Source organism: Salvelinus namaycush, chromosome 42, assembly GCF_016432855.1.
Source record: "Salvelinus namaycush isolate Seneca chromosome 42, SaNama_1.0, whole genome shotgun sequence".
In the NCBI taxonomy this organism is placed as follows: domain Eukaryota; kingdom Metazoa; phylum Chordata; class Actinopteri; order Salmoniformes; family Salmonidae; genus Salvelinus; species Salvelinus namaycush.
The window spans coordinates 7,811,422-7,837,669 of NC_052348.1; the positions used below are offsets into that span (position 1 = coordinate 7,811,422).

Consider the following 26,248-nt stretch of genomic DNA (forward strand, 5'->3'; position numbering starts at 1 on the left):
TGTGTAGATATTTATTAAGTGTATATTGGTTATAAAGTGCTGTTGGGTTTATGCAGAATAGGGTGAGATCAGATGTGATGTATACGAAAGAGAATCTCAACAAAAGTCTTAGACTAAAAAGTCCCATTTTGTGTTTATTAAACATAAACAAGTTAATACACCATATGAAAACCACACACGTCTCAACTACAGAGCTGCATGAACCTGATGAACTTCATTCATTGTCACATTAAAATAATATTGGGGGGAAAAATTAAGTAGTTCAATGGAAGTAATGAAAGATGCATTTGTGAACATCATATAGCCTACACAGTACAAACAATACGTTAAATACTTTTTAGGCGTATACATGTCTTATACAGTGAGTGTACAAAACATTAGGAACACCTTCTGTTCTCTCTGCTACCGCACGGCAAGCAGTAGCGGAGCACCAAGTCTAGGTCCAAAAGGCTTCTTACCAGCTTCTACCCCCAAGTCACAAGACTCCTGACTCTGTACCGGTACCTCCTGTATATAGCCTCACTACTGTTATTTTACTACTTAACACTTATTTTTCTTAAAACGGCATTTTTGGTTAAGGGCTCGTGAGTAAGCATTTCACTGTAAGGTCTACCTGTTGTATTCGGCGCATGTGACAAATACAATTTGATTTGACCTTCCTAATATGGAGTTGCACCTCCTTTGGCCCTCAGAACAGCCTCAATTCATTGGGGGATGGACTCTACAAGGTGTCGAAAGCGTTCAACAGGGATGCTGGCCCATACTGACTCGAAGGCTTCCCACAGTTGGTTCAAGTTGGCTGGATGCCATTTCGGTGGTGGACCATTCTTAAAACACACGGGAAACTGTTGAGCGTTGCAGTTCTTGACAAGCTGGTGCGCCTGGCACCTACTACCATACCCCCCCCCCCCCCTTCAAAGGCACTTCAGTATTTTGTCTTGCCCATTTTTTAAATATTTTTTTTAACCGTTATTTTACCAGGTAAGTTGACTGAGAACACGTTCTCATTTGCAGCAACGACCTGGGGAATAGTTACAGGGGAGAGGAGGGGGATGAATGAGCCAATTGTAAACTGGGGATTATTGTGTATGTGTGCCATTCACCCTCTGAATGGCACACATACACAATCCATGTCTCAAGGCTTAACAATCCTTCTTTAATCTGTCTCCTTCCCTTCATCTATACTGATTGAAGTGAATTTAACAGGTTACATCAATAAGGGATCATAGCTTTCACCTGGATTCACCTGGTCAGTGTATTTCATGGAAAGAGCAGGTGTTTCTAATGTTTTATACACTCAGTGTATATTCCACAATGTCTGGGCCTTGCACTTCCAACACTCTTTAATGCAGGCTTTGAGCTAAACGTCAGAAGCTATCAAACGGAATGGTTACTTTCTATGTTATCGAGTGGAATGGGTTTTCTCCTGATGTATTCTGAGGTAGCTCCTCTCTGAGAACCTTTTCCCGCAGTGCGTACAGGCGAACGGCCTCTCTCCCGTGTGGACCTTCAGGTGCCTCTTCAGTTTGTCCTGGCGGGAGAACCTCTTCTCGCACTGGGGGCAGCTGTAAGGTTTCTCCCCTGTGTGGACCCTCTGGTGCCGCTTCAGGGTGCCAGCCTCGGTGAAGCGCATGTGGCACTGGGTGCAGCTGAATGGTTTCTCCCCTGTGTGGACCCTCTGGTGGATCTCCACCTTCTGGGGGCAGCTGAAGCCTTTGTTACAGAACATGCAGAGGAACCGTTTCTCTTTACTATTGCCTGATGTGGCTCCCCCTCCCCGACCCTGGGCTTTAGCCCTGTTGTTTGAGTTCAATACCTGATCGAAAAAGACATGGCCGTGTGAATCTGAAGATCCCATCGACGTGGACACGGGGTCTCGATCACTGAGCGTGTGTAAAGGGGAGTGGGTGGCAACATTTGGATTTGTCTCTAAGCTTTCCCTGTAGTCTAAAAAATCTCTGCCCTGCGAGTGTCCTTCTCCTAGGTGATTATCTGCATTCCATGTGGAAGGAACGTCACCTTCCAATTTCACAGTCACTTCATTTATGACAAGCCCCTCCCCTTTCTTATCTAAGTACCCTTCAGAGTATACAGTACTACTGTACTGATTCCAGGCCCCTATAGACAGATCAGTCTGTGTCTCTAAACCCAGGGGCATGTTGCCAGGGTCCTTCTCTGTGGTGTAAGAACAAGCAGGCTCATCACTACCAGTGTCTAACTTGTCACCATCCCCATCTCCACGGGATTGAACAGGCCTCTGGCTCTGATGAAATACTGGTAAATAGTCTGAGCCGGGAGCAGGAGGACAGCCCAGTCTCCCCAGACCTGGATCTGATATTTGGTCAGGTCCTGTGTGTAAGAGACTGTGTGTTACAGTTAACGTCTTGGTGTCTGTCTTTGACTTGAGGACGGCGTTCAGCGTTCCACTGACCTCCGTGATGCTGCGTCGGGTCCTGGGCTGCGCTGGGGTGGTGGTAGGGTCCTCGACTCCAGTCTGAAAGTTTCTGCTGTGCCGTGGGTCCTCGTCTCCTTCAGACCTCTCTAGCTTGAACCCAGGACCTGCATCTGCAGACTGACAAGAAGAGGCGAGGTTATTACCAGTACATGAGTAGAATTGGAATCGTCTCACAAGCTCCCTTATGGCAAATGTACATGTGAATGGCTGAAGGGTGCCTTTCCGAAATAAATGGGCCACATTTGATTTACAAAGTAACTGTAATTTGTAATGCAACACTATTACAACTAAGCCAGGGCTCTCCAACCATGTCCCTGGAGAGATACCCTTCTGTAAGTTTTCACTTCAACCCCAGTTGTAAGTAACCTGATTCAGTTTATCAACCAGCTAATTATTAGAATCAGGTGCACTAGATTGGGGTTGGAGTGAAAACCTACAGGACAGTAGCCCTCCAGGAACAGGGTTGGAGAGCCCTGCACTAACCTCTATCACGACAACGTGCTGGGTTGAGGATCCACTCGCCTCATCAACAGTAATTGGTTGGTCATCATTCCACGTATTGTGTCCTGCTGGCTTCACAAAGCTCCTGTGGCCTCCAATGAGATGTCCTTCACCTGAGAGAGTGATTGGGTGAAAAGCAGTTGTTAGGTTAACTACGGTGGTATAGACATCTTTCTGTGTTTGCAAACATTGGCACACAAGGGCAATGCGTGCAATTTGATTACTGAACACGGGGGAGTTCTCTGAAAACACAAAAAAAACATACATTCATGAGAAACATGTAAATGTATTTCACACTACCTTTGGATTATAATAGGATTTTAAACCTTGTGTGAAGTCAAAAAACATTATTTGCCTGTGTTTTGCATGTACAGTACCAGTCAAAAGTTTGGACACACCTACTCATTCAAGGGTTTTTATTTTTACTATTTTCTACATTGTAGAATAATAGTGAAGACATCAACTATGAAATTAAATAACATATGCAATCATGTAGTAACTAAAGTGTTCAACAAATCAAAATATGTTTTATATTCCTCAAAGTCAAATCAAATTTTATTGGTCACATACACATGGTTAGCAGATGTTAATGCGAGTGTAACGAAATGCTTGTGCTTCTAGTTCCAACTGTGCAGAAATATCTAACAAGTAATCTAACAATTTCACAACAACTACCTTATACACACACACACACACACACACGTGTAAAGGAATGAATAAGAATATGTACATATAAGTATATGGATGAGCGATGGCCGTGCGGCATAGGCAAGATGCAGTAGATGGTATAGAGTACAGTATATACATATGAGATGAGTAATGTAGGGTATGTAAACATTATATAAAGTGGCATTGTTTAAAGTGACTAGTGATACATTTATTACATCCAATTTTGTATTATTAAGGTGGCTAGGGATTTGAATCAGTATGTTGGCAGCAGCCACTCAATATTAGGGATGGCTGTTTAACAGTCTGATGGCCTTTAGATAGAAGCTGTTTTTCAGTCTCTCGGTCCCAGCTTTGATGCACCTGTACTGACCTCGCCTTCTGGATGGTAGCGGGGGGAACAGGCAGTGGCTCGGGTGGTTGATGTCCTTGATGATCTTTTTGGCCTTCCTGTGACATCAGGTGCTGTAGGTGTCCTGGAGGGCAGGTAGTTTGCCCCCGGTGATGCGTTGTGCAGACCGCACCACCCTCTGGAGAACCTTGTGGTTGAGGGCGGTGCAGTTGCCATACCAGGCTGTGATACAGCCCGACAGGATGCTCTCGATTGTGCATCTGTAAAAGTTTGTGAGTGTTTTTGGTGACAAGCCAAATTTCTTCAGCCTCCTGAGGTCGAAGAGGTGCTGTTAAAACTTTCCACCTTCTCCACTACTGTCCCGTCGATGTGGATAAGGGGGTGCTCCCTCTGCTGTTTCCTGAAGTCCACGATCATCTCCTTTGTTTTGTTGACATTGAGTGTGAGGTTATTTTCCTGACACCACACTCCGAGGGCCCTCACCTCCTCCTTGTAGGCCGTCTCGTCATTGGTAATCAAGCCTACCACTGTAGTGTTGTCTGCAAACTTGATGATTGAGGTGGAGGCGTGCATAGCCACGCAGTCATGGGTGAACAGAGAGTACAGGAGAGGGCTGAGAACACACCCTTGGTGGGCCCCAGTGTTGAGGATCAGCGGGTTTGGAGATGCTGTTTCCTACCCTCACCACCTGGGGGCGGTCCGTCAGAAAGTCCAGGACCCAGTTGCTCAGGGCGAGGGTCGAGACCCAGGGTCTCGAGCTTAATGACGAGTTTGGAGGGTACTATGGTGTTAAATGCTGAGCTGTAATCGATGAAAACCATTCTTACATAGGTATTCATCTTGTCCAGATGGGTTAGGGCAGTGTGCTTGCGATTGCGTCGTCTGTGGACCTATTGGGGCGATAAGCAAATTGGAGTTTGGAGTGGGTCTAGGATGTCAGGTAGGGTGGAGGTGATATGATCCTTGACTAGTCTCTCAAAGCACTTCATGATGACGGAAGTGAGTGCTACAGGGCGGTAGTCATTTAGCTCAGTTACCTTAGCTTTATTGGGAACAGGAACAATGGTGGCCCTCTTGAAGCATGTGGGAACAGGAGACTGGGATAGGGATTGATTGAATATGTCCGTAAACACACCAGCCAGCTGGTCTGTGCATGCTCTGTCGACGCGGCTAGGGATTCCGTCTGGGCCGGCAGCCTTGCGAGGGTTAACACGTTTAAATGTTTTACTCATATTGGCCGCGGTTAAGGAGAGCCCACAGGTTTTGGTAGCGGGCCGTGTCAGTGGCACTGTATTGTCCTCAAAGCGAGCAAAGAAGTTGTTTAATTTGTCTGGGAGCAAGACGTCAGTGTCCGCGACGGGGCTGGTTTTCTTTTTGTAAATCCGTGATTGACTGTAGACCCTGCCACATACGTCTCGTGTTTGAGCCGTTGAATTGCAACTCTACTTTGTCTCTATACTGACGCTTAGCTTGTTTGATTGCCTTGCGGAAAGAATAGCTACACTGTTTGTATTCGGTCATGTTTCCGGTCGCCTTGCCATGATTAAAAGCAGTGGTTTGCGCTTTCAGTTTTGCTCGAATGCTGCCATCAATCCATGGTTTCTGGTTGGGGAAGGTTTTAATAGTCACTGTGGGTACAACATCACCGATGCACTTGCTAATAAACTCGCTCACCGAATCAGCGTATACATCAATGTTGTTGTCTGAGGCTATCCGGAACATATCCCAGTCCACGTGATCGAAGCAATCTTGAAGCGTGGAATCCGATTGTTTGGACCAGCGTTTAACAGACCTGAGCACGGACGTTTCCTGTTTTAGTTTGCGTCTATAGGCTGGGAGCAACAAAATGGAATCGTGGTCAGATTTGCCAAAAGGATGGCGAGGGAGGGCTTTGTATACGTCGCAGAAGTTAGAGTAACAATGGTCCAGAACGCTGCCAGCCCGGGTCGTGCATTCGATATGCTGATAAAATTTAGGGAGCCTTGTTTTCAGATTAGCTTTGTTAAAATCCCCAGCTACAATAAATGCAGATTCAGCATATATGGTTTCCAGTTTACATAAAGTCCAATGAAGTTCTATCTGGGCGGTTGAGGTGTCTGATTGGGAGGGGATATGCACGGCTGTGATTATAATCGAAGAGAATTATCTTGGTAGATAATGGGGTCGGCATTTGATTGTAAGGAATTCTAGGTCAGGTGAACAAAAGGGCTTGAGATCCTGTATGTTGTTATGATTAACGAGTCGTGATGTGATCATAAGGCATACACCCCAACGCCCTTCTTCTTACCAGAGAGATGTTTGTTTCTGTCGGCATGATGCGTGAAGAAACCGGGTGGCTGTACCGACTGATAACATATCCCGAGGGAGCCATGTTCCCGTGAAACAGAGAATGTTACAATCTCGGGATTGCCTTAATGACAGCTTTGCACACTCTTGGCATTCTCTCAACCAGCTTCATGAGGTAGTCACATGGAATGCATTTCAATTAACAGGTGTGCCTTGTTAAAAGTTCATTTGTTCAATTTCTTTCCTTTTTAATTGCGTTTGAGCCAATCAGTTGTGTTGTGACAAGGTAGGGGGATATTCAGAAGATAGCCCTATTTGGTAAAAGACCAAGTCCATATTATGGCAAGAACAGCTCGAATAAGCAAAGTGAAACAACAGTCCATCATTAATTTAAGACATGAAGGTCAGTCAATGCAGAAAATGTCAAGAACTTTGAAAGTTTCTTCAAGTGCAGTCGCAAAAACCATCAAGCGCTATGATGAAACTGGCTCCCATGAGGACCGCCACAGGAAAGGAAGACCCAGTTACCTCTGCTGCAGAATTTAAGTTAATTCGTTACCAGCCTCAGAAATTGCAGCCCAAATAAATGCTTCACAGAATTCAATTAACAGACAAATCAACATCAACTGTTCAGAGGAGACTGCGTGAATCAGGCCTTCATGGTCAAATTACTGCAAAGAAACCTCTACTAAAGGACACCAATAAGAAGAAGAGACTTGCTTAGGCCAAGAAACATGAACAATGGACATTTGACAGGTGGAAATCTGTCCTTTGGTCTGATGAGTCCAAATTGGAGATTTTTGGTTCCAACCGCCTGGTCTTTGTGAGACACGGTGTGGGTTAACAGATGATCTCCGCATGTGTATTTCCCACCGTAAAGCATGGGAGGTGGTGATGTGGTATGGGGGTGCTTTGCTGGTGACACTGTCTGTGATTTATTTAGAATTCAAGGCACACTTAACCAGCATGGCTACCACAGAATTTTGCAGCGATACGCCATCCCATCTGGTTTGGGCTTAGTAGGACTATCATTTGTTTTTCAACAGGACTATGACCCAACATACCCCCAGGCTGTGTACGGGCTATTTGACCAAGAAGGAGAGTGGTGGAGTGCTGCATCAGATGACCTGGTCTCCACAATCACCCAACCTCAACCCAAATGAGATGATTTGGACCGCAGAGCGAAGGAAAAGCAGCCAACAAGTGCTCAGCACATGTGGGAACTCCTTCAAGACTGTTGGAAAAGCATTACAAGTGAAGCTGGTTGAGGGAATGCCAAGTGTGTGCAAAGCTGTCAAAGAAAAAGGTGGCTATTTGAAGAATCTCAAATATAAAATATATTTTGATTTGTTTAACCCTTTTTTGGGGGGTTACTACATGATTCCATATGTAATTTCATAGTTTTGACATCTTCACTATTATTCTACAATGTAGAAAATAGTAAAAATAAAGAAAAACCCTTCAATGAGTAGGTGTTCTAAAACTTTTGACCGGTAGTGTATATTTAAAAGAAAAATGTGGAGCTTGCCTGTTTTGCATGTTATTTTGGCATGAATACGTGTCACATATTAGTTTGCAAACAAACGTAAAAATATATATAATTCAGTTAATAAAGCTGCATATAAACATGGTCTCTTTTTTTGTTTTCTTGAGTAAGGCAGCTCCAAAATGCAGGTGTTTTAGCTTAGCTCAGTCCTTTCTGTGGTGTTAGGGCGAGCCAGCAGAAAATAGGAGCATTGCGCCATGATTGGCTCAGTGTTCTGTCACTCATGGGGACACTACGTCATCACCAAGTTTAAGTCTTTGGTAAGGGTAGACATCCAAAGTTTCAGCCCTTTGGGTCCTGCCATAGAGTTATATTACAAGTGCCCTTCCAAGAAGGCTCAAGATCATTGGCCACAGATAAAATTACATCAAATCACATTATATGTACAGTAGCTTTGACTTTACTTTCAAAGTCTTAGTTAGCAGTCATGATCATGAATCAAGTCGACAATTTACTGGCAAATCCTTGTCATATGAAGAGAAATTATAGATAAAACGTATCGGTGCTCATCGGCCATTGGACAAAGATTACACGACAAGTTGGAAATCGCACATTCAACAAGAAGTGGTATGGAAGGTATCAGTGGCTAACTGCAAGCATTGCAAAGCAACCACTAGCCTGCTATTCAATGGAGTGGCTGTGTGTTTTTTTTTCAGATTCCCACCATATATCCAAATAATGACAGACTTTGATGACAAAATTTTCCCACAAAGGACCGCCGCGCCACCTTCCTGTTTAAGTGACATCACAAAGTGAGCGCTCAACATTCTATAATAGAATTGTGTTATTTGACGCAAGACCCAAATGGCATTCAATGTGCCTCACCCTAATAATTTGGTATATTTTCACCTCTTAATTTCACCTACTGTTCTAACTTGGTGGTGCACATGTAGCCTATAACCTGTTTTAGAGAAATGTAATTATTGAATATTGTAAGAGCTTTCATTGTCTGTTTATATGCCCCCTTTATTTCTCCTACGGTTCTGACTTGGTGTACAGGGAAAACACTAAGAACGGCCCATGTTCTGAATTCTGTTTGCTGTACATTTCAAAAGTGCTGAACAAATAGTTATGACTACGTCCGTCGTCGCTTGCTCATTCTCTTAATCAAAATTACGGATTGCCTCTTATCCGCTTGTCTTCCCTTATGCCATAGTTTGTACATCTCAATTGTCAGTAGAAACCACATTTGTTTAAGCATGTCAGCCATGTTTTTTTTAAAGGCAGTAAATGAGGCTGAATGAACTGTTTCACTGCCAGACAAGGCTCCGCTGATAGCCAGGTGTAGCAGTGGTAAGGTGTTGGGACAGCTTTATGTAGGCCCTAACAGTTTGTGGGCACCGTTTGTCACTGTTATAGTGCAATTCATGTATTGTTTGGTGTTGTGGCTTTGCTGGCATGCATCCCACATTTAGTTTTTTTTTTCCCCACCAAGATTTACATGGTAAAATCACCACCGGTCTCATCACAAATCAACTGCATTACACTTTTTAAAAAACAACTTAAACCAGTAAAATGGCTCTTTGGCTAACTTTAGGCCACTGGGCTCCCGAGTGGCACAGTGCTTGAGGCGTCACTACAGACACCCTGGTTCGATTCCAGGCTGTCACAACCGGCCGTGATTGGGAGTCCCATAGGGCAGCGCACAATTGGCCCAGCGTCGTCCGGGTTTGGCCGGTGTAGGCCGTCATTGTACATAAGAATTTGTTCTTAGTTGACTTGCCTAGTTAAATAAATCAAATAAAATACTACAGCCTATGTCAATGCGCGTTAGCATTTTAGCTAACAAGTGCTGCAGCCAAAATAGGTATTTTACAAAGATCCCAACCAAATAATATTAGTGTCTGTTCAAGCTATAATATAAACATTGTAAGCGTACTATGACATCCCCAAAATATGGTTTTGATTACAACTATGAATGTTTATTCGAGGCAGCGGCGCTAACTGCTTTAATTCTTCATCAAAAAGTCTCGCATATCTGGTTAGAATACGATAGTGTCTTTGCACAAGATAGGTAGTTAAGTAATCATGGGAATTTTTCCATACTATCCAAAAACTGACCAAGACCCAATTCTTGGTAAGACATCTGAACACATGGGAAACGGGGCGACAGCACCCTCGGCCTTCTGCAACATGTACCTCTAGCCAATCCTGTTTTGTATCGGTCGAGGATCTTGACACTACTGGGACGACGCTCCCGTGCCACCTTCAGTTCCAGTAGCTGTAGTTTCCTCCGTAATCCGCTGTTTTCTTTCTGGCTTTGAGAAATTTCCAAACGAAACACTGCATAGTCGTCGTCTACGAGTTTACAGATCTCTGCCACGGCTGCATTCGCTAGCACCTCCATGACGGAGGCTATTTGAGTGTGAAAACCCATATCGTTACAGTTAGCAGCTAGCTAAATAGCATTACCTAGATAACATATATCAACAAGTGCTTTCACCAACAAAAATTAAACACGACTTGGGGTAAGTATGTGATACTGGGAAGTTGAATAAGTCATATTTTGAGTTCCCGGGTGTAAACAAACGTCTAAATAACTAAAACGCTAAGGTACGAAATTGTTCACTTCCGTGTAAGGATCTTATTGGTTGGCGTCATAGCTAAAGGGTGTGGTTAAATGAAAAACGAACGCGTGCTGTTCTTTTAGTTACGGTACTGCTTATTACACATCAAATGTCCTATGATCAGTATATTTCAAACTCAGAGCAGACTTGTTTATAAAGAACAGTGTGTTAGCAAGAATATAGTAGAATAGAAGTAATTACTTTATTCCATCTACATCACATCAGTAAGGTAAATATTCAGCTGGGATGTATTAATTTGTATTTTATTATATGCATTACGCCGATTCTGTTGCAAAACGTTTCTTAAATGGAACGATACGGGGAGGGACCTACATAGACTGTAAAAAGAATGGGGACATACCTGAATTTGTCCAATAGAAACTCTCGTTTTACTTGTTCAACTGTTTGGACGAAAGATTACATACCTGTCCTTGTTCTGCCTAGGTTTACTGTCTCTAAAAACAGGGATTTACACAAGCCTGTTTCAAATGACAAGTTAATTACCCTCCTAAACAGACGTTAAAATGTCCTACACGGATTCAGTTTGTAGGGAACAGTCAGTCTGGAATATCAAGTACAGGTTCACGTTCGTTTATGTTTAATATTTGCCCCCAGTCATCACAAGACCTGAAGGCTTCAGGCCATTTACTGAAAACAGCTTGAGGTCAAGGACTGATTGTAAAGATCCCATATCACAGATGATAGATAAGCTTGTGAGCTCTGGGTTTTTAATAACGGAAACAGTTAAGAGGGACTTGACTTGAGCATGTTTTGCTCGTTGTTGCGTTGATGAACACAGTGACATGGTGGCGTACATCAGTATAAATACAGCCAACAGTATGTGGCCGAGTAAGTAAATTACTAAGTGGCAATGTTTGCTACTGCCATGGGTGGTTCATAGCAATAATACACATAGCAGATGTGGGAGATATACAGTGCGTGGGACATTTGAATTTCAAAACACTTGGACCATAGTAATAACTAGCTTTTGCTTGGATTGTATTAAAAAAATACGAGAGACGTGTAAGCTAAGCCTTCTAAGGTCTCACATACGTGGGACATACAACATTTCAAAGCACTTGCATACCACTGTCTGACGTCATTGAAGCACGCAACGTCACACTTATTGAAGAGTGAAGCCAAGTCTACCGCGAGGAATAGCAGGAGAAGACAGGGGAAAACCTGAAGGAGTGGGAGTAGAAGGATAGGAGGAAGAATGGTTGGATAGCAGTGATTCTATTTAATTATTAAGTGGAGATCTGTCAACAATTATCCTCATTCACATTGCTAATAGTCCGTGACAAATATCAAAGCTAAGCAGGGCTTGGCTTGGTTAAACCCCAGGATGGGAGACCAAAGGCATAGCTGTAGATAAATAAACTGTTCAGTAGGAAGTGCTGTCCATCCTTAACCATGAAAATTCATACCTGAACATGTATATACAAATATTGTATTTTTCTTATAGTAATTGTCATGGTTTTTTATATGTTGACATAAAAACAATGTGAAATTATAAGAAAGGAATTTATTTTGTAAAGGTTACATTATCAGAGCATACAGTGCCTTTAGAAACTATTCATACCTCTTGACTTATTCCACATTTTGTTGTGTTACAGCCTGAATTTAAAATGTATTAAATATATTTTTTTCCTCACCCATCTACACACACTACCCCATAATAGCAAAGTGAAAACATGTTTTTAGAATTTTTTCAAATGTATTGAAAATGAAATACAGATATGTAATTTTACATAAGTATTAACCTTTACCGAACCTCAACCCCGTATCCGGGATCACCCCCCACCCCCCACACACTGATTAGCATAGCTAGCATAGCTTCACAAGTAGATAGTAGCATCTAAATATCATTAAATCACAAGTCCAAGACACCAGATGAAAGATACAGATCTTGTGAATAAAGCCACCATTTCAGATTTTTAAAATGTTTTACAGGGAAGACAAAATATGTAAATCTATTAGCTAAACACGTTAGCAAAATACACCACTATTCTAACTCCATCAGTTTCTTACTCCTTCAGGTGCTATCACCAATTCGGCTCAACTAAGATATTGATAGCCAATAACCTATAAAAAAAACCATCAGATGACAGTCTGATAACATATTCATGGTATAGGATAGTTTTTGTTAGAAAAAAGTGCATATTTCAGGTAGAAATCACAGTTTACAATTGCACCGACCATCACAAATCGACTAGAATTACTAGATAGAGCAACGTGTATGACCAATTTACTCATCATAAAACATTTCATAAAAATAGACAAAGCATAGCAATGGAAAGACCCAGTTCTTGTGATTTCAGACCATATTTCAGATTTTCTAAGCGTTTTTCAGCGAAAACACAATAAATCGATAAGTTAGCATACTACATGTGCAAACGTTACCAGAGCATCGATTCCAGCCAAAGAGCGCTATAACGTCAACATCGCCAAAAGATATTAATTTTTTCACTAACCTTCTCAGAATTCTTCCGATGACACTCCTGTAACATCATTTTACAACATACATATACAGTTTGTTCGAAAAGGTGCATATTTAGCCATACAAAACCGTGGTTACACAATAAAAATACTAGGAAATCAAGCCTCAATATGTCTGACGTCATCTATCAGAGTGATCTAGTTTAATTGAAAGCTAATCATATACTTGACTAAAAAATACAGGGTTGACAGGAATCGAAAGACAAATTAGTTCTTAATGCAACCGCTGATTTACATTTGTAAAATTATCCTTACTTTTCAATACAGGGTTCGCCAAGTGAAGCTACACCAAACAAAATGGCGAAATATGCGTTTAAAATATTTCGACAGAACAACAATTTATCATATTAAATATTGCTTACTATGAGCTGTTCTTCCATCATATTCTTGGGCAATGTATCCTTTCTATGTTATAAACGTCTTTTGGTCGATAGATGTCCTCTGTCCTTCGAAATATCCACTAACGATCGAACGGGACCCAAAAACGTGTCCAAAGTTTCAGAGTGCACAACAAAGAAATTCCTCAAAATCGCACTAAACGGATATAATTTCCTATAAAACGGTTTAAATTAACTACCTTATGATGTTTCTAAGTCCTATATCGAATTAAATTACAGACGGATACATTTCAAGTTGATAACCGAGCCTGTGAAAATGGCGTCCGGAGGTCCCTTCCTGCGTAAGGGCGAGCGTCGAAAGGGGGGCTACTCTCACTCCTTGGTCTTTTATAACCTCTGAGAGCTACGGAGAAGGCCCATTCCACTTCTCATTGGTTACTGACATCCAGGGGAAGGCGGGTGCAGTTCGTGTCGTTCCATAGGATAGACAGAGACCTTAAAAACTGATCTGAAACCAGAGCTTCGCTCTCAGACCTTTCACTGTCTGTCATGGATTTCGCTGTAGAAAGAGTTCTGGGTCACCCACAGACATCATTCCAACTTTGTATGAAACTAGAAAGTGTTTTCTTTCCAATAGAATTAATAATATGCATATTGTACGAGCAAGAATTGAGTACTAGGCAGTTTAATTTGGAGACGACAAAATGCTAATTCGGAACAGCACCCCCTGTAGTCGCAAGATTAACATGCCTCAGTCATTAGATGTTAGAATCACATTTGCCAGCGATTACAGGTGAGTCTCTCTGGGTAAATCTCTAAAGCCGTGCTCACATTGGCAGTTTGAAATTAATCAAATCTAATTTATTTGCATATCCGATTAGAATCTGTTATATGTCCTGTATTCTGAACAGTCTAAAAGCACATGGAATCGAATATTTCAAGCCACATTTTCGTAGGTGGTTTGAAACGGGATACAAATCTGATTCCAGGCCATTTGACCGTTCAGACACAAGTCATATCCGATTATTTTCCCTCAAGTGTTTTTTTAGACTGTTATTCGACATATCTTGTTGCTTGCTGGCTACTCTGACAATTTGACAAACACATGTGGTACGGTAGCTAACTAGCTTGTTAATTGTTTACATACAAATAAGTGAATGTGCTAGAAAACTAAACAGCTAACTTATGGCGACTAGCTAGTTGATGGCTGTGACTCACCAAAAAATACTTGTTTTGAAAGTTGGATCATCTTATCCTTTGAGTCTTTAAATGTGTTCTTACACTATGATTTTGAACATTCAAAACAACTGGGAAACGTCCATGGCAGGCATTGTTGTCACCTTAGCTTGCTACATCAGCACAAGCACCACCACCAATCCGCCCACACACACCCGTCGTTACTATGACAACTAGTGCATCTTTGTCAGCAAATGACTGCTGTCTGAACACACACAAATCCGATTTGGTCAATTGTAACTTGCTGTTTGGACAGTCAGTAGTTCAAAACAGATTTGAAAAACAAAACTGATTTGAGCGTTAAGGCCTGCAGTCTGAACAAGCTTAAGCGCTTTGCACACCTGGATTGTACAATATTTGCACATTATTCTTTAACAAATTCTTCAACCTCTGTCAAGTTGTTGTTGATCATTGCTAGACAGCCATTTTCAAGTCTTGCTATAGATTTAAGTCAAAACCGATTTAAGTCAAAACTGTAACTAGGCCACTCAGGAATATTTAATGTTGTTTTGGTAACCAATCAGTGTATATTTGGCCTTATGTTGTAGGTTATTGTCCTGCTGAAAGGTACATTAGTCTCCCAGTGTCTGTTGGAAAGCAGACTGAACCAGGTGTTCCTCTAGGATTTTGCCTGTGCTTCCGTTTATTTTTATCAACAAAAAAAACTCTAGTCCTTGCCGATGACAAGCATACCCATAACATGATGCAACTACCACCATGCTTGACGAGTGGTACTCAGTGATGTGTTGTTGGATTTTCCCCAAACATAACGCTTTGTATTCAGGACATAAAGTTAATTTCTTTGCCACATTTCTAGCAGTTTTACTTATTTTCCTTATTGCAAACAGGATGCATGTTTTGGAATATTTTTATTCTGCACACGCATCCTTCTTTTCCATGTGTCAATTAAGTTAATATTGTGGAGTAACGACAATGTTGTTGATCCATCCTCAGTTTTCTCCTATCACAGCCATTGAACTCTGTAACTGTTTTAAAGTCACCATTGGAATCATGGTAAAATCCCTTAGCGGGTTCCTTCTTCTCCGGCAACGGAGTTAGGAAGGACACCTGTATCTTCATAGTGAGTGTGTGTATTGATTCACCATCCAAAGTGTAATTAATAACTTCACCATGCTCAACGGAATACTGCTTTTTAATTTTTTTTATCCATCTACCAATAGTTACCTTTATTTGCGGGGTATTGGAAAACCTCCCTGGTCTGGTCTTTGTGGTTGAATCTGTTTGAAATTCATTGCTCAATTGAGGGACCTTACAAATAATTGTGTGTGGGGGGGGGGGGGGGGGGGGTACAGAGATGAGGCTGTCAGTCAAAAATCATGTTTAACACTGTTATTGCACACAGAGTGAGTCCATGCAACTTATTATGTGACTTGTTAAGCACATTTTTACTCCTGAACTTATTTAGCCTTGCCATAACAAAAGGGGTTGAATACTTATTGACTCAAAACATTTAATATTTTAATTTTTAATTCATTTATAAAAATGTGTAAAAACATAATTCCACTTTGACATTGTGGTGTATTGTGTTTAGGTCAGTGACAAAAACCTCTAAATGTAATCCATTTTAAATTCAGGCTGGAACACAACAAAACGTGGAAAAAGTCAAGGGTTGTGAATACTTTCTGAAAGCACTGTAAGAAACTCTTTACTGTACACACAGAAACATAATATTATAAAATGTTAATCACAGTCAAGGCCATCTCTAACACTGTGATTCAAGTACCTAACGATCTGGAGAAAGTGGAGTTTATTAAATGGCCATATGTGTTGATTCAATAATTAAGTATCATGTTTTGGTTTGACGGAGAAGGGTTCCTCAGTTCCTGCAATTATACAAAAATAACCAAGTCAGTCAGCACTGATTCAATTTTGTATTTAATTTGAACAAAATGGTCATACACTCACATAACGTGAAGTACACTATTCTTATTGCACAAAATAATACATGTGACAAGTAGAATAACTTTTCTCACTATGGTAACACTTCACATTTCCTGTAAATTATGGTACCCTCGCTTTGATCAAATTAATTTTAGAATACATAGTTTCAACATTATGTTACACACAGCTTCACTACTTTATCCCAAGTAAACATTAAACCACTATCATCTCCTCATTATAAAACACCTGCATCAAAGAACAGTACAAGTTTATCACTTTTCCTCAGTGAAGCATTTTTACAGACACCATATCACCAACATATCGACTCTGCCTCATCACACTCATTCTTTCCTCAGTTCACCTCATCCAGTTCTCTATACATCCAAATCCAAAATAATAAAATGTACAAAAACGAACTAGTACTACATATCACACTATACGCTATTCATGGGCTGTGTGCATTTTCTGCTGGTGTATCATGAGGTTGCTCCTCTCTGAGAACCTCTTCCCGCAATGCGTACAGACAAACGGCCTTTCTCCCGTGTGGACCTTCAGGGGCATCTTCAGCTGTTGCTGGTGGGAGAATCTCTTCTCGCAGTAGGTGCAGTTGTAGGGTTTCTCCTCGGTGTGGACCCTCTGGTGCTCTTCAGTCGGTGCTGGAGGGAGAACCTCTTCTCACACTGGGGGCAGGTGTAGGATTTCTCCCCTGTGTGCAACAATAACATTGGTGTCATCAAATCCTCTACCAGCTGCCCTTTGAGTTCCTCAATGAACTTGACACCTTGATAAGCTCATTTTCTGGCGATGGGTCAACCTCCCGACGTCTGCCTTCGATTAATTTATTTCCAACTCTTTCTTTTCCCTCCCTTTGACATCACCCTCTCCCAGTCCCCTCCCACTCACAAGGCAGGCAATACACTTGACTTCATATTTACTAGAGACTGTTCGCCTACTAATCTCACAGCATCCCCCTTCCAGGTCTCTGATCACTAATTTGTTTCCTTTTCTGTCTCCCTCTGCTCCAACCCTAGCCACTTAGCCCCGACCCAGATGGTCATGCACTGTCGCAATCTTCGCTCTCTCTCATCTCTCCCTTCTGCTAAATCCTTCTCCCTCCTCTCTCTTTGACCCTATCATCCTCCCTTTCCACATCCTATGACTCGCACTGTCCCGTTTCCTCCTGAAAGACTCGGTCCTCTCCTGCTCCGTGGCTGAGTGACTCATTGCGTGCTTAGAGAACAGGTCTGCGGGCAGCTGAGTGAAAATAGAGGAAAACTTAACTTACGGAGGACCTATCATACTTTCACTCCCTCCTCTCCACCTCCTCTTCCTCTGTATCCGCTGCAAAAGCCACTTTACGTCACTCTAAATTTCAAGCTTCTGCCTCTAACCCTAGGAAACTATTTTCCACCTTCTCCTCCCTCCTTAATTGTCCACCCACTCCCATTCTGCGGATAACTTTGTCAACCACTTTGAAAAGAAGGTTGATGACATCCGCTCCCCATTCACTCAGCCTATTGAGTCCACTGGTCCCACTCACACAGAACTACCCTTCTCCCTGACCTCTTTCTTCCCTCTCTCCATATGAAATTCTGCAACTAGTGAGGTCTAGCCGCCCGACAACCTGCTTGCTCGACCCCCTCCTCCCTTCTCCAGACCATCTCTGGAGACCTCCCATTGCTCACTTCCCTGACCACTGGCTGCGTCCCCTCAACTTCAAAATAGGCAGAGTCGTCCCATCCTTAAGAAACCAACACTCGACCCCTCCGACGTCAAACTACAGACCGGTATCCCTTATTTATTTTCTTTCCAAAACACTAGAGTGTGCTGTCTCTGACGAACTCTCTCAAAACGATGTTCTTGACCCTAACCAGTCATGCTTCTGGATGGTCACTCAACCGAGACTGCTCTTCTCTGTGTTATGGAGGCTCTCTGCACTGCTCACTCGCTCTCCTCTGTTCTCATCGTCCTTGATCTATCCATTGTCTTCGACACCGTCTGGAGTACTGCAACTCTGTTGGGGAGGCTCGCCACTTGTGCCATCAAACCCCTGCAACTTATCAGGAACGCTGCAGCCCGTCTGGTGTTCAACCTTCACAAATTCTCCCATGTCAGCCCACTCCTCCGCACACTCCACTGGCTTCCAGTCCAAGATCGCATCCACTACAAGACCATGGTACTTGCCTACGGAGCAGCAAGAGGAACTGCCCCTCCCTACTTTCAGGCTATGCTCAAACCCTACACCCCAACCCGAGTACTATGTTCTGGCACCTCTGGTCTCTTGTTCCTCCCACCCCTACGGGAGGGCAGCTCCTGATCAGCCCGGTCCAAGCTCTTCTCTGTCCTGACACCCCAATGGTGGAACCAGCTCAGGCCCTAAAATATACTTTTTGGACCACCAGCCACTGTGGCAGGTAGATGAAAACATTTACCAGGCACTCTAATTTTTTACATCAACAACAATAAAACGGATGACCATGCTTTGTCATGTTTCAAAACAAGAAATTTATTAGTATGAAGTAATGTGGTATTTTGCTGAACTTAAAACATAAAACATTTAGTGACCTGAGTCTTTTAACCAAAATATCAGATAAAACTAAATGTTCAGCATCCACTTTAAAGGGGGAGGTTAACGTGGTATCGGGGCCACTTCGAGTCGTGTTAGGTGTGTCTGTGTGCGTGTGAGATTTGGGACCTGACTAGGGTGTCTAAACTATCAGTTGAAGTAGCAGAATCAAACTAATGTTGAAAAACAACCGAGCTTATGAACAAAACAATGTAAATAGCCAAGGAACACGAGGACAGTCTCAATTTGTAGACTTTTGAGTAAATTAGACAAACTTTTATGCCTGTGTGCAGTGACTCCAAAAATGAATCTCTCAGCACTTCACTCAGTGCACATAGCTTCCCAGCCAGGCAGTGTTGCTGCGCGAGGTGGGATATAGGATTCATATTTCTTTGTGCGATTAGAAGCTATGAAAGAAAAGATGTGCTCATACTTGACTTTTGACATTTGACATTACATTTGCAAATGTAATGCTGGCACTGTAGCGCCCTGCAAATTGACCACCCACCAACGTGGCTGGTGAAATAGAAATTCTTACCCGTCAATACGTAAATCTACCCGCATTTAGCAGGTGTTAATTTTATGCCCTGAACCAGCTTCCCCCTGAAGCTAGGCCAGCATAGTCCCTGCCCATCTTCCGAAAACATCTGAAACCCTATCTCTTCAAAGAGTATCTTAAATAATCCCACAGCAATCCCCCTCCACTATGTCGCCTCTGGTCCTGGCCTGCTTGGTGATGTCCCCTGGGCCCTTGCCTTCACTGGTCTGGGAATCCAAGAAGGCCTCCCATTGAAGCTCTATTACTGTATGAAGGCTATATGTATTTCTCCCTTACCTTGCTCCCCCTTCTTTAGTCCACTCAGCAGGTCAGTGCTCTCTGGCCCGTCTTCTATTGTCTCCTCTTTGACTAGTAGCAGATCAGGCTTCCCATCCTCCATGTCTACTGACTGTAAGAGATACAGAGTGAGAGGATGTTGGATCAAGAAATCTCATATGAGCACCCTGCTATGCAGCGTCTTCTGATTTGGCAATGAGGGATTGCTATGAGTACAATGGAAACATGGTAGTTGATTTAAAACTGGAAAAGTGATAGATGATTTGATTACTTGACACTTTAATGGTTAGATCATTCAAAAGCATGGTCCCTTATCTGCAGTCTCAGAGTAGTAGTGCTGATCAAGGATCAGGTCCCCACCTGTCTACATAGTGTTATTCATTATTATCTAAAAGGCAAATATGATCCTAGATCATCACTTCTACTCTGAGTTGCTTTGTGGATATTGGACCTGACTTAATACCATGCAGACAATTGTTTACAGTGGGCTCACCTCAGTGAGACTGTGTGTGGTCCTGTGCTGCTCAGCTGTTTCTTCTATGGGTTCAGGAGAAGGTGTAGTCTAGACCCTCCTCACACCCCTCCTCATTCATCAGCAGCACCTCTGGACCCTCTTCCTCCTGGAAGAGACAGATGATACAGACATACACTCCCTCAGGTACGTACACACAGATAATAAAGACACTTTAAACATGGAGTGTTTGCCCATCATCACTACATTTGAGTCCTACACTGTAGTTACAGAATGACTTCATTTTTGTTAAACCCATCATGGTGGACATAAATATGATATTTTCAGCTATGTTAAGTCAAAAGTCATCCGACAAACCTGACTAAACTATTTTGAGGTGTACAGTAGGTGTTTGTTAGTGTGTGGCTATGTGTAGGTCTATTTAGTAAGTGTATATTGGTTATAAAGCGCTGTTGTATGTATGCAGAATAGGGTGAGATGGGATGTATACTAAAGAGAGTCTCAAAGAGTCTTAGAATGAAAAGTCCCATTTCGTGTTTATTAAACAAGTGTTAAGATGCCACTGCAGTCTCCTTTTCACCTCGTAACACCTGATTTACTTAACAAAAGGAACATCTCAATAGGTGGTCCAGGACATGGGTGGGTTGGGCCTTTCTTCTTTTGTTCACTAGGCCGATGGCATCACAACTTCCCATCAAACCAACTCATTGAATACCTTGCTCCTTGAAGTTTGCAGTTATGTCCAAAATACTTTTGTTCAATTTTTTCACCATTTAAACCTGTATTTATACTTAGAATATCACTTTACAACAGGAAAAGTTTAATCACAGGAGGAAGTCTTGAAATACACCATATGAAAACCACACATACACTTCTCAACTAAAAATCTGCATGAACTTGATAAACTGCATACATTTTCTCATGAAAAGTGTCTTGGGGAAAAATTGTAGTTGAATGGAAGTAATGAAACAGGCATTTGAACATCTTATATCCGACACAGTACAAACACTATCTAACAGACTTTTTTAGGGTTATACAGTATATCATACAGTGTATCACACAATGTCTGGATGCAATATTCTACTCAGGAATATTAAACACTGAAATCTGTTACTCTCACTATTCCAAATGCATCTGTGGCTATTTTCGATTGACATCAATGAAAATTCAACTTTGTCTTTAAAGCAGGGTAGGATCTAAACATCAGAAGCTATCGATTGGAATGGTTACTTTCTGTTATAGAGTGGAATGTTTTTTCTGCTGGTGTATCCTGAGGTAGCTTCTCTCTGAGAACCTCTTCCCGCAGTGTGTACAGGCGAACGGCCTCTCTCCAGTGTGGACCTTCAGGTGCATCTTCAAGTGACCAGCCTGGGCGAAGCGCATGGGACACTGGGTACAGCTGTAGGGTTTTTCCCCTGTGTGGACCCTCTGGTGCCTCTTCAGGTCACCAGCCTGAGCAAAGCACATGGGACACTGGGGACAGCTGAAGGGTTTCAGTCCTGTGTGGACCATCTGGTGCCTCTTCAGGTTGCCAGCCTGGGCGAAGCGCATGTGACACTGGTTACAGCTATAGGGTTTCACCCCTGTGTGGACCCTCTGGTGAATCTCCACCTTCTGGGGGCAGCTGAAGCCTTTGTTACAGAACGTGCAGAGGAACTGCTTCTCTTTAATACCACCTGATGTTTCTCCCCCTGCCTGAACCTGGGCTCTAGGCCTGTCGTTTGAGTTCAATACCTGATCGAAAAGGACGCGGCCGTGTGAATCGGAATGCCCCATCGACGTTGACACTGGGTCGTGATCCTTGAGTGCGTGTAAAGGGGAATGGGTCGCAACATTTTGACTTGTCTCTAAGCTTTCCCTGTAATCTAAGAAATCTCTGCCCTGTGAGTGTCTGTCTCCTAGGTGACTATCTGCATTCCATGTGGGAGGGTCACCCTCCACTTTCACAGTCACTTCATCTACAACTATAACCTCCACTTTCTTATCTAGGCACCCTTCAGAGTATACACTACTACTGTACCGGTTCCAGTCCCCTGTAGACAGATCAGTGTGTGTCTCTAAACCCAATCGCATGTTGCCAGGGTCCATCTCTGTAGCGTAAGAACAAGACGGATCATTGCCAGTCTCTAACACGTCACCTGAGTCCAGATGGGAATTAACAGCCCTCATGTTCGGGTTACCGTAAAGTAAATACTCTGAGCCAGGAGCAGGAGCACAGCCCAGTGGCCCCAGCCCGAGTCTCTCTGGGTCTGATCTGTGGTCAGATTCTGTGAGTAAAAGGCTTTGTATTACAGTTAAAGTCTCTGTGTCTGTCTCTGACTTGTGTCTGTCTCTGACCTCCGTGATGCTGCGTTGGGTCCTGGGCTGCACTGTGGCGGTGGTGGGGTCCTCTGTAGCTACAGGGGGCACTCCAGCCGCTCCAGTCTGGATGTTTCTACTGTGCCGTGGGTCCTCTCCTTCAGACCTCTCCTGCTTGACTCCAGGGCCCGCAGTCTCTGCATCTATAGACTGACACAAGAGAGGTTATTACCTAAATTGGATAACAATGTCGTAGGGAAGTCAAACAAGCTCCCCTATGGTAAATGTGCATGTACGCAAGTCAATAGCTGAAGAAAGCCTTGCTGAAATAAACAGGCTATGGATTTACAAAGTAGCATTTTTTATGCAACACTATTACACTAACCTCTATCATGATAACATGCTGGGTTGAGGTTCCACGCCCCTCATCAACAGTGATTGGTTGGTCATCTCCCCATGTATTGTGTCCCGCTGGCTTCACAAAGCTCCTGTGGCCTCCAGTGAGATGTCCTTCACCTGAGAGTGAGATTGGGGGAAAGATGGGGTTAAGTTAGGTACTGTCAATGCTCAACTGTATATTGTACCCTATTGACACTGTCTAGAATTGGAAATTATTTAAGGTAACACTTCTCATAAATAGCATATCAAGAAGTTATTTCTCTGTATTGTATTATGTTACATGTATCACATCAGTTTTTTACTGAGTAAATAATAGGACATTAAGTAAATAGAATATGGTTAGAATATGATATTGTGTCTTTGTGCAAGATAGCTAAGTAATCAGGGGGATTATTGCATACTATCCAAAAACTGACCAAGACCCAATTCTGGGTAACACATCTGAACACGTGCAGAAGGGGGGGGGGGGGCAGGCACTGAGCTATCTATATATGAACCGACAGGCCGCGTAGCCTCCGCCTTCTGCAGAATATACCTCTTGCCATTCCTCTGTACCGGTCGAGGATCTTGATACTGGGACGACTGGCTAGGACGCGGTCCCGTGCCATCTTCAGTTCAAATAGCTGTAGTTTCCTCCGCAATGCCCTGTTTTCTTTCTGGCTTTGAGTTATTTCCAAACGAAACACTGCATAGTCGTCGTCTACGAGTTTACAGATCTCTGCTACGGCTGCATTCGCTAGCACCTCCATGATGGAGGCTATTTGCGTGTGGAAAACCATACCGTTAGTCATTGTTAGCTAACGTTAGCAGCTATATATCTATCACAAAGTCCTGTCTCTAACATGTATTAAAGACTACATATGGTAAGGATGTGATTCTGTGCCGTTAAATTAGTAATTTTAAGTGCCATGGTGTTAATAAACGTCTAAATAGCAACGATAAACACGCTAACGTGAAAGTTGTTTTTCGTAATTTACTTCCGTTTACACTGAAGAGAAATGATGTTATTGGTAGGCGTCATAGAAGGGTGTGGCTAAATGAAGGGAATGTGCGCTGTAATTTGAATTACGGTACTATTTATTACATTACGTCAAACCGCCTATTCATGATCAGTATCTTTCAAGCAGTCGTCACTAACATCCACAGCCAAACTCATAATTGTCTAAACCCTGCCTATTTCCACAATGTCTCTTCTTAACATTTCATTTTAAAACTAAACTTAACCACTCTGATAACCTTATGCATAACCTTAAATAAAGACCAAAAAGCTTTTTTTTTTTTCTTTTTTTTTTTACATCATTCATTTTTACGATATAGCCAAAATGACTGTGGCCGTAGAATCTAGTGGAAACCCTTTCATAGGTTCGAATGAAAATTAAGCCCATTTTAATTCTAAATGATAAACAAGTTAATAAAAAGTCAACATATCAAAAGGACAACATGATTTCTCATTAATTAACAGATTTGATCACCTAATTGTATTTAAAGGAACAGGTACCACCTGATTATGCAAAAAGATGTTGGGAGGGACATTATATTTGTTATGACTAGAACAAAGGTCAAACCAAATTCCAAAGGGGGAATATACAGTGCATTTGGAAATTTTAGCCTTATTCTAAAATGTATTAAATTAATTATTTTCCTCAATCTACACACAATACCCCATAATGACAAAGTGAAAACAGGTTTTTAGACATTTTAGCTAATTTATTACAAATAAAAAACAGATACCTTATGTACATAAGTATTCAGCCCCTTTCCTATGAGACTTGAAATTGAGCTCGGGTGCATCCGGTTTACATTGATCATCCTTGATATGTTTCTACAACTTTATTGGACTCCACCTGTGGTAAATTCAATTGATTGTACACGATTTGGAAAGGCACACACACCTGTCTATATAAGGTCCCACAGTTGACAGTGCATGGCAGAGCAAAAACCAAGCCATGAGGTCGATTAAATTGTCCAAAGAGCTCCGAGAAAGGAATGTATCGAGGCACAGATCTGGGGAAGGGTACCAAAATATTTCTGCAGCATTGAAGATCCCCAATAACACCGTGGCCTCCATTTTTAAATGGAAGAAGTTTGGAACCACCAAGACTCTTCCAAGAGCTGGCCACTCGGCCAAACTAAGCAATCAGGGGAGAAGGGCCTTGGTCAGGGAGGGGACCAAGAACCCGATGGTCACTCTGACAGAACTCCAGAGTTCCTCTGTGGAGATGGGAGAACCTTCCAGAAGAACAACCATCTCTGCAGCACTCCACCAATCAGGCCTTTATGGTAGACTGGCCAGACGGAAGCAACTCCTCAGTAAAAGGCACATGACAGCCCGCTTTGAGTTTGCCAAAAGGCACATAAAGATTCTCAGACCATGAGAAAACTCTTTGGCCTGAATGCCAAGCATCACGTCTGGAGGAAACCTGGCACCATCCCTACGGTGAAGCATGGTGGTGGCAGCATTATGCTGTGGGGATGTTTTTCAGAGGCAGGGACTGGGATACTAGTCAGGTTTAGGGAAAGATGAACTGAGAAAAGTACAGAGAGATCCTTGATGAAATCCTGCTCCAGAGCGCTCAGGACCTCAGACTGGGGAAAAGGTTCACCATCCATCAGGAAAACAACCCTAAGCACACAGCCAAGACAACGCAGGAGTGGCTTCAGGACAAGTCTTTGAATGTCCTTGAGGGGCCCAGCCAGAGTCCGAAATTGAACCCGATCATACATCTCTGGAGAGACCTGAAAATAGCTGTGCAGCGACGCCCACCATCCAACCTGACAGCTTGCGGATCTGCAGAGAATGGGAAAAACTCCCCAAATACAGGTGTGCCAAGCTTGTAACGTCATACCCAAGAAGACTCAAGGCTGTAATCACTGCCAAAGGTGCTTCCACAAAGTACTGAGTGAAGGGTCTGAATACTTTCCGAATGCACTGTATTTATATAGTGTTAGACTTCAATGACAGTGTGTCGGCTATGCCAGCACACCAAACAGCCAAACTGTATTATGGGAGAACGTCAGAGTACCCAGATGCTCAACTGTGGAACATAGTAATACAAAATAAAAACTCTTAGCCCAGGACACTTCACATGATACCTATAATAGTTCAGCTAAATAATTGCTACGATTTATCCCCATTGTGGGCACTCCTATGTCTGATGAGGTAACTCAGGAAGGAGAAGCTCTTGGAACATAGTTTGCACTTGAAGGGCCTCTCCTTGGTGTGAATGGTCTGGTGCTGCTTCACATACCTTGCCTCCGCAAAGCTCTTCCCACACGTGGGGCAGGCATACGGCTTTTCAGCATCTGTCCTATTGCTTGGTCTCTTACTTT

General features: G+C 42.7%; 4 protein-coding genes across 5 annotated transcripts in view; all 4 read right to left on the minus strand.

The window, feature by feature from the left end:
- Positions 1-23,928, minus strand: part of LOC120034843 (zinc finger protein 69 homolog) — a 52,676-nt gene extending 28,748 nt beyond the window's left edge. The window contains exon 1 of the mRNA XM_038981492.1: positions 23,454-23,928. Coding sequence (XP_038837420.1) covers positions 23,454-23,709 — 256 coding nt within the window. The 5' untranslated portion in view covers positions 23,710-23,928. The remainder of the gene's footprint in view (positions 1-23,453) is intronic.
- Positions 1-26,248, minus strand: part of LOC120034862 (protein glass-like) — a 467,553-nt gene that overhangs the window by 44,008 nt on the left and 397,297 nt on the right. The gene's annotated exons all lie outside the window — the stretch shown is intronic.
- Positions 1,210-10,374, minus strand: LOC120034852 (zinc finger protein with KRAB and SCAN domains 8-like). 2 transcript variants are annotated; one of them, XM_038981501.1, is made up of 3 exons: positions 9,946-10,374; positions 2,978-3,069; positions 1,210-2,572 (listed from the first exon to the last, which is right to left on the minus strand). In XM_038981501.1, the coding sequence occupies exons 1-3, from the start codon at positions 10,181-10,183 to the stop codon at positions 1,403-1,405; spliced, it is 1,500 nt and encodes a 499-aa protein (XP_038837429.1). In that variant the 5' UTR covers positions 10,184-10,374; the 3' UTR covers positions 1,210-1,402. The 2 variants fall into 2 exon arrangements, with proteins under 2 accessions (XP_038837429.1, XP_038837428.1); XM_038981500.1 differs by having other exon boundaries at positions 2,939-3,069.
- Positions 20,737-22,947, minus strand: LOC120034863 (zinc finger protein 271-like). Its single transcript, XM_038981513.1, has 2 exons — positions 22,905-22,947; positions 20,737-22,729 (listed from the first exon to the last, which is right to left on the minus strand). Exons 1-2 carry the CDS (start codon positions 22,911-22,913, stop codon positions 21,458-21,460), a joined length of 1,281 nt encoding a protein of 426 aa, XP_038837441.1. The 5' UTR covers positions 22,914-22,947; the 3' UTR covers positions 20,737-21,457.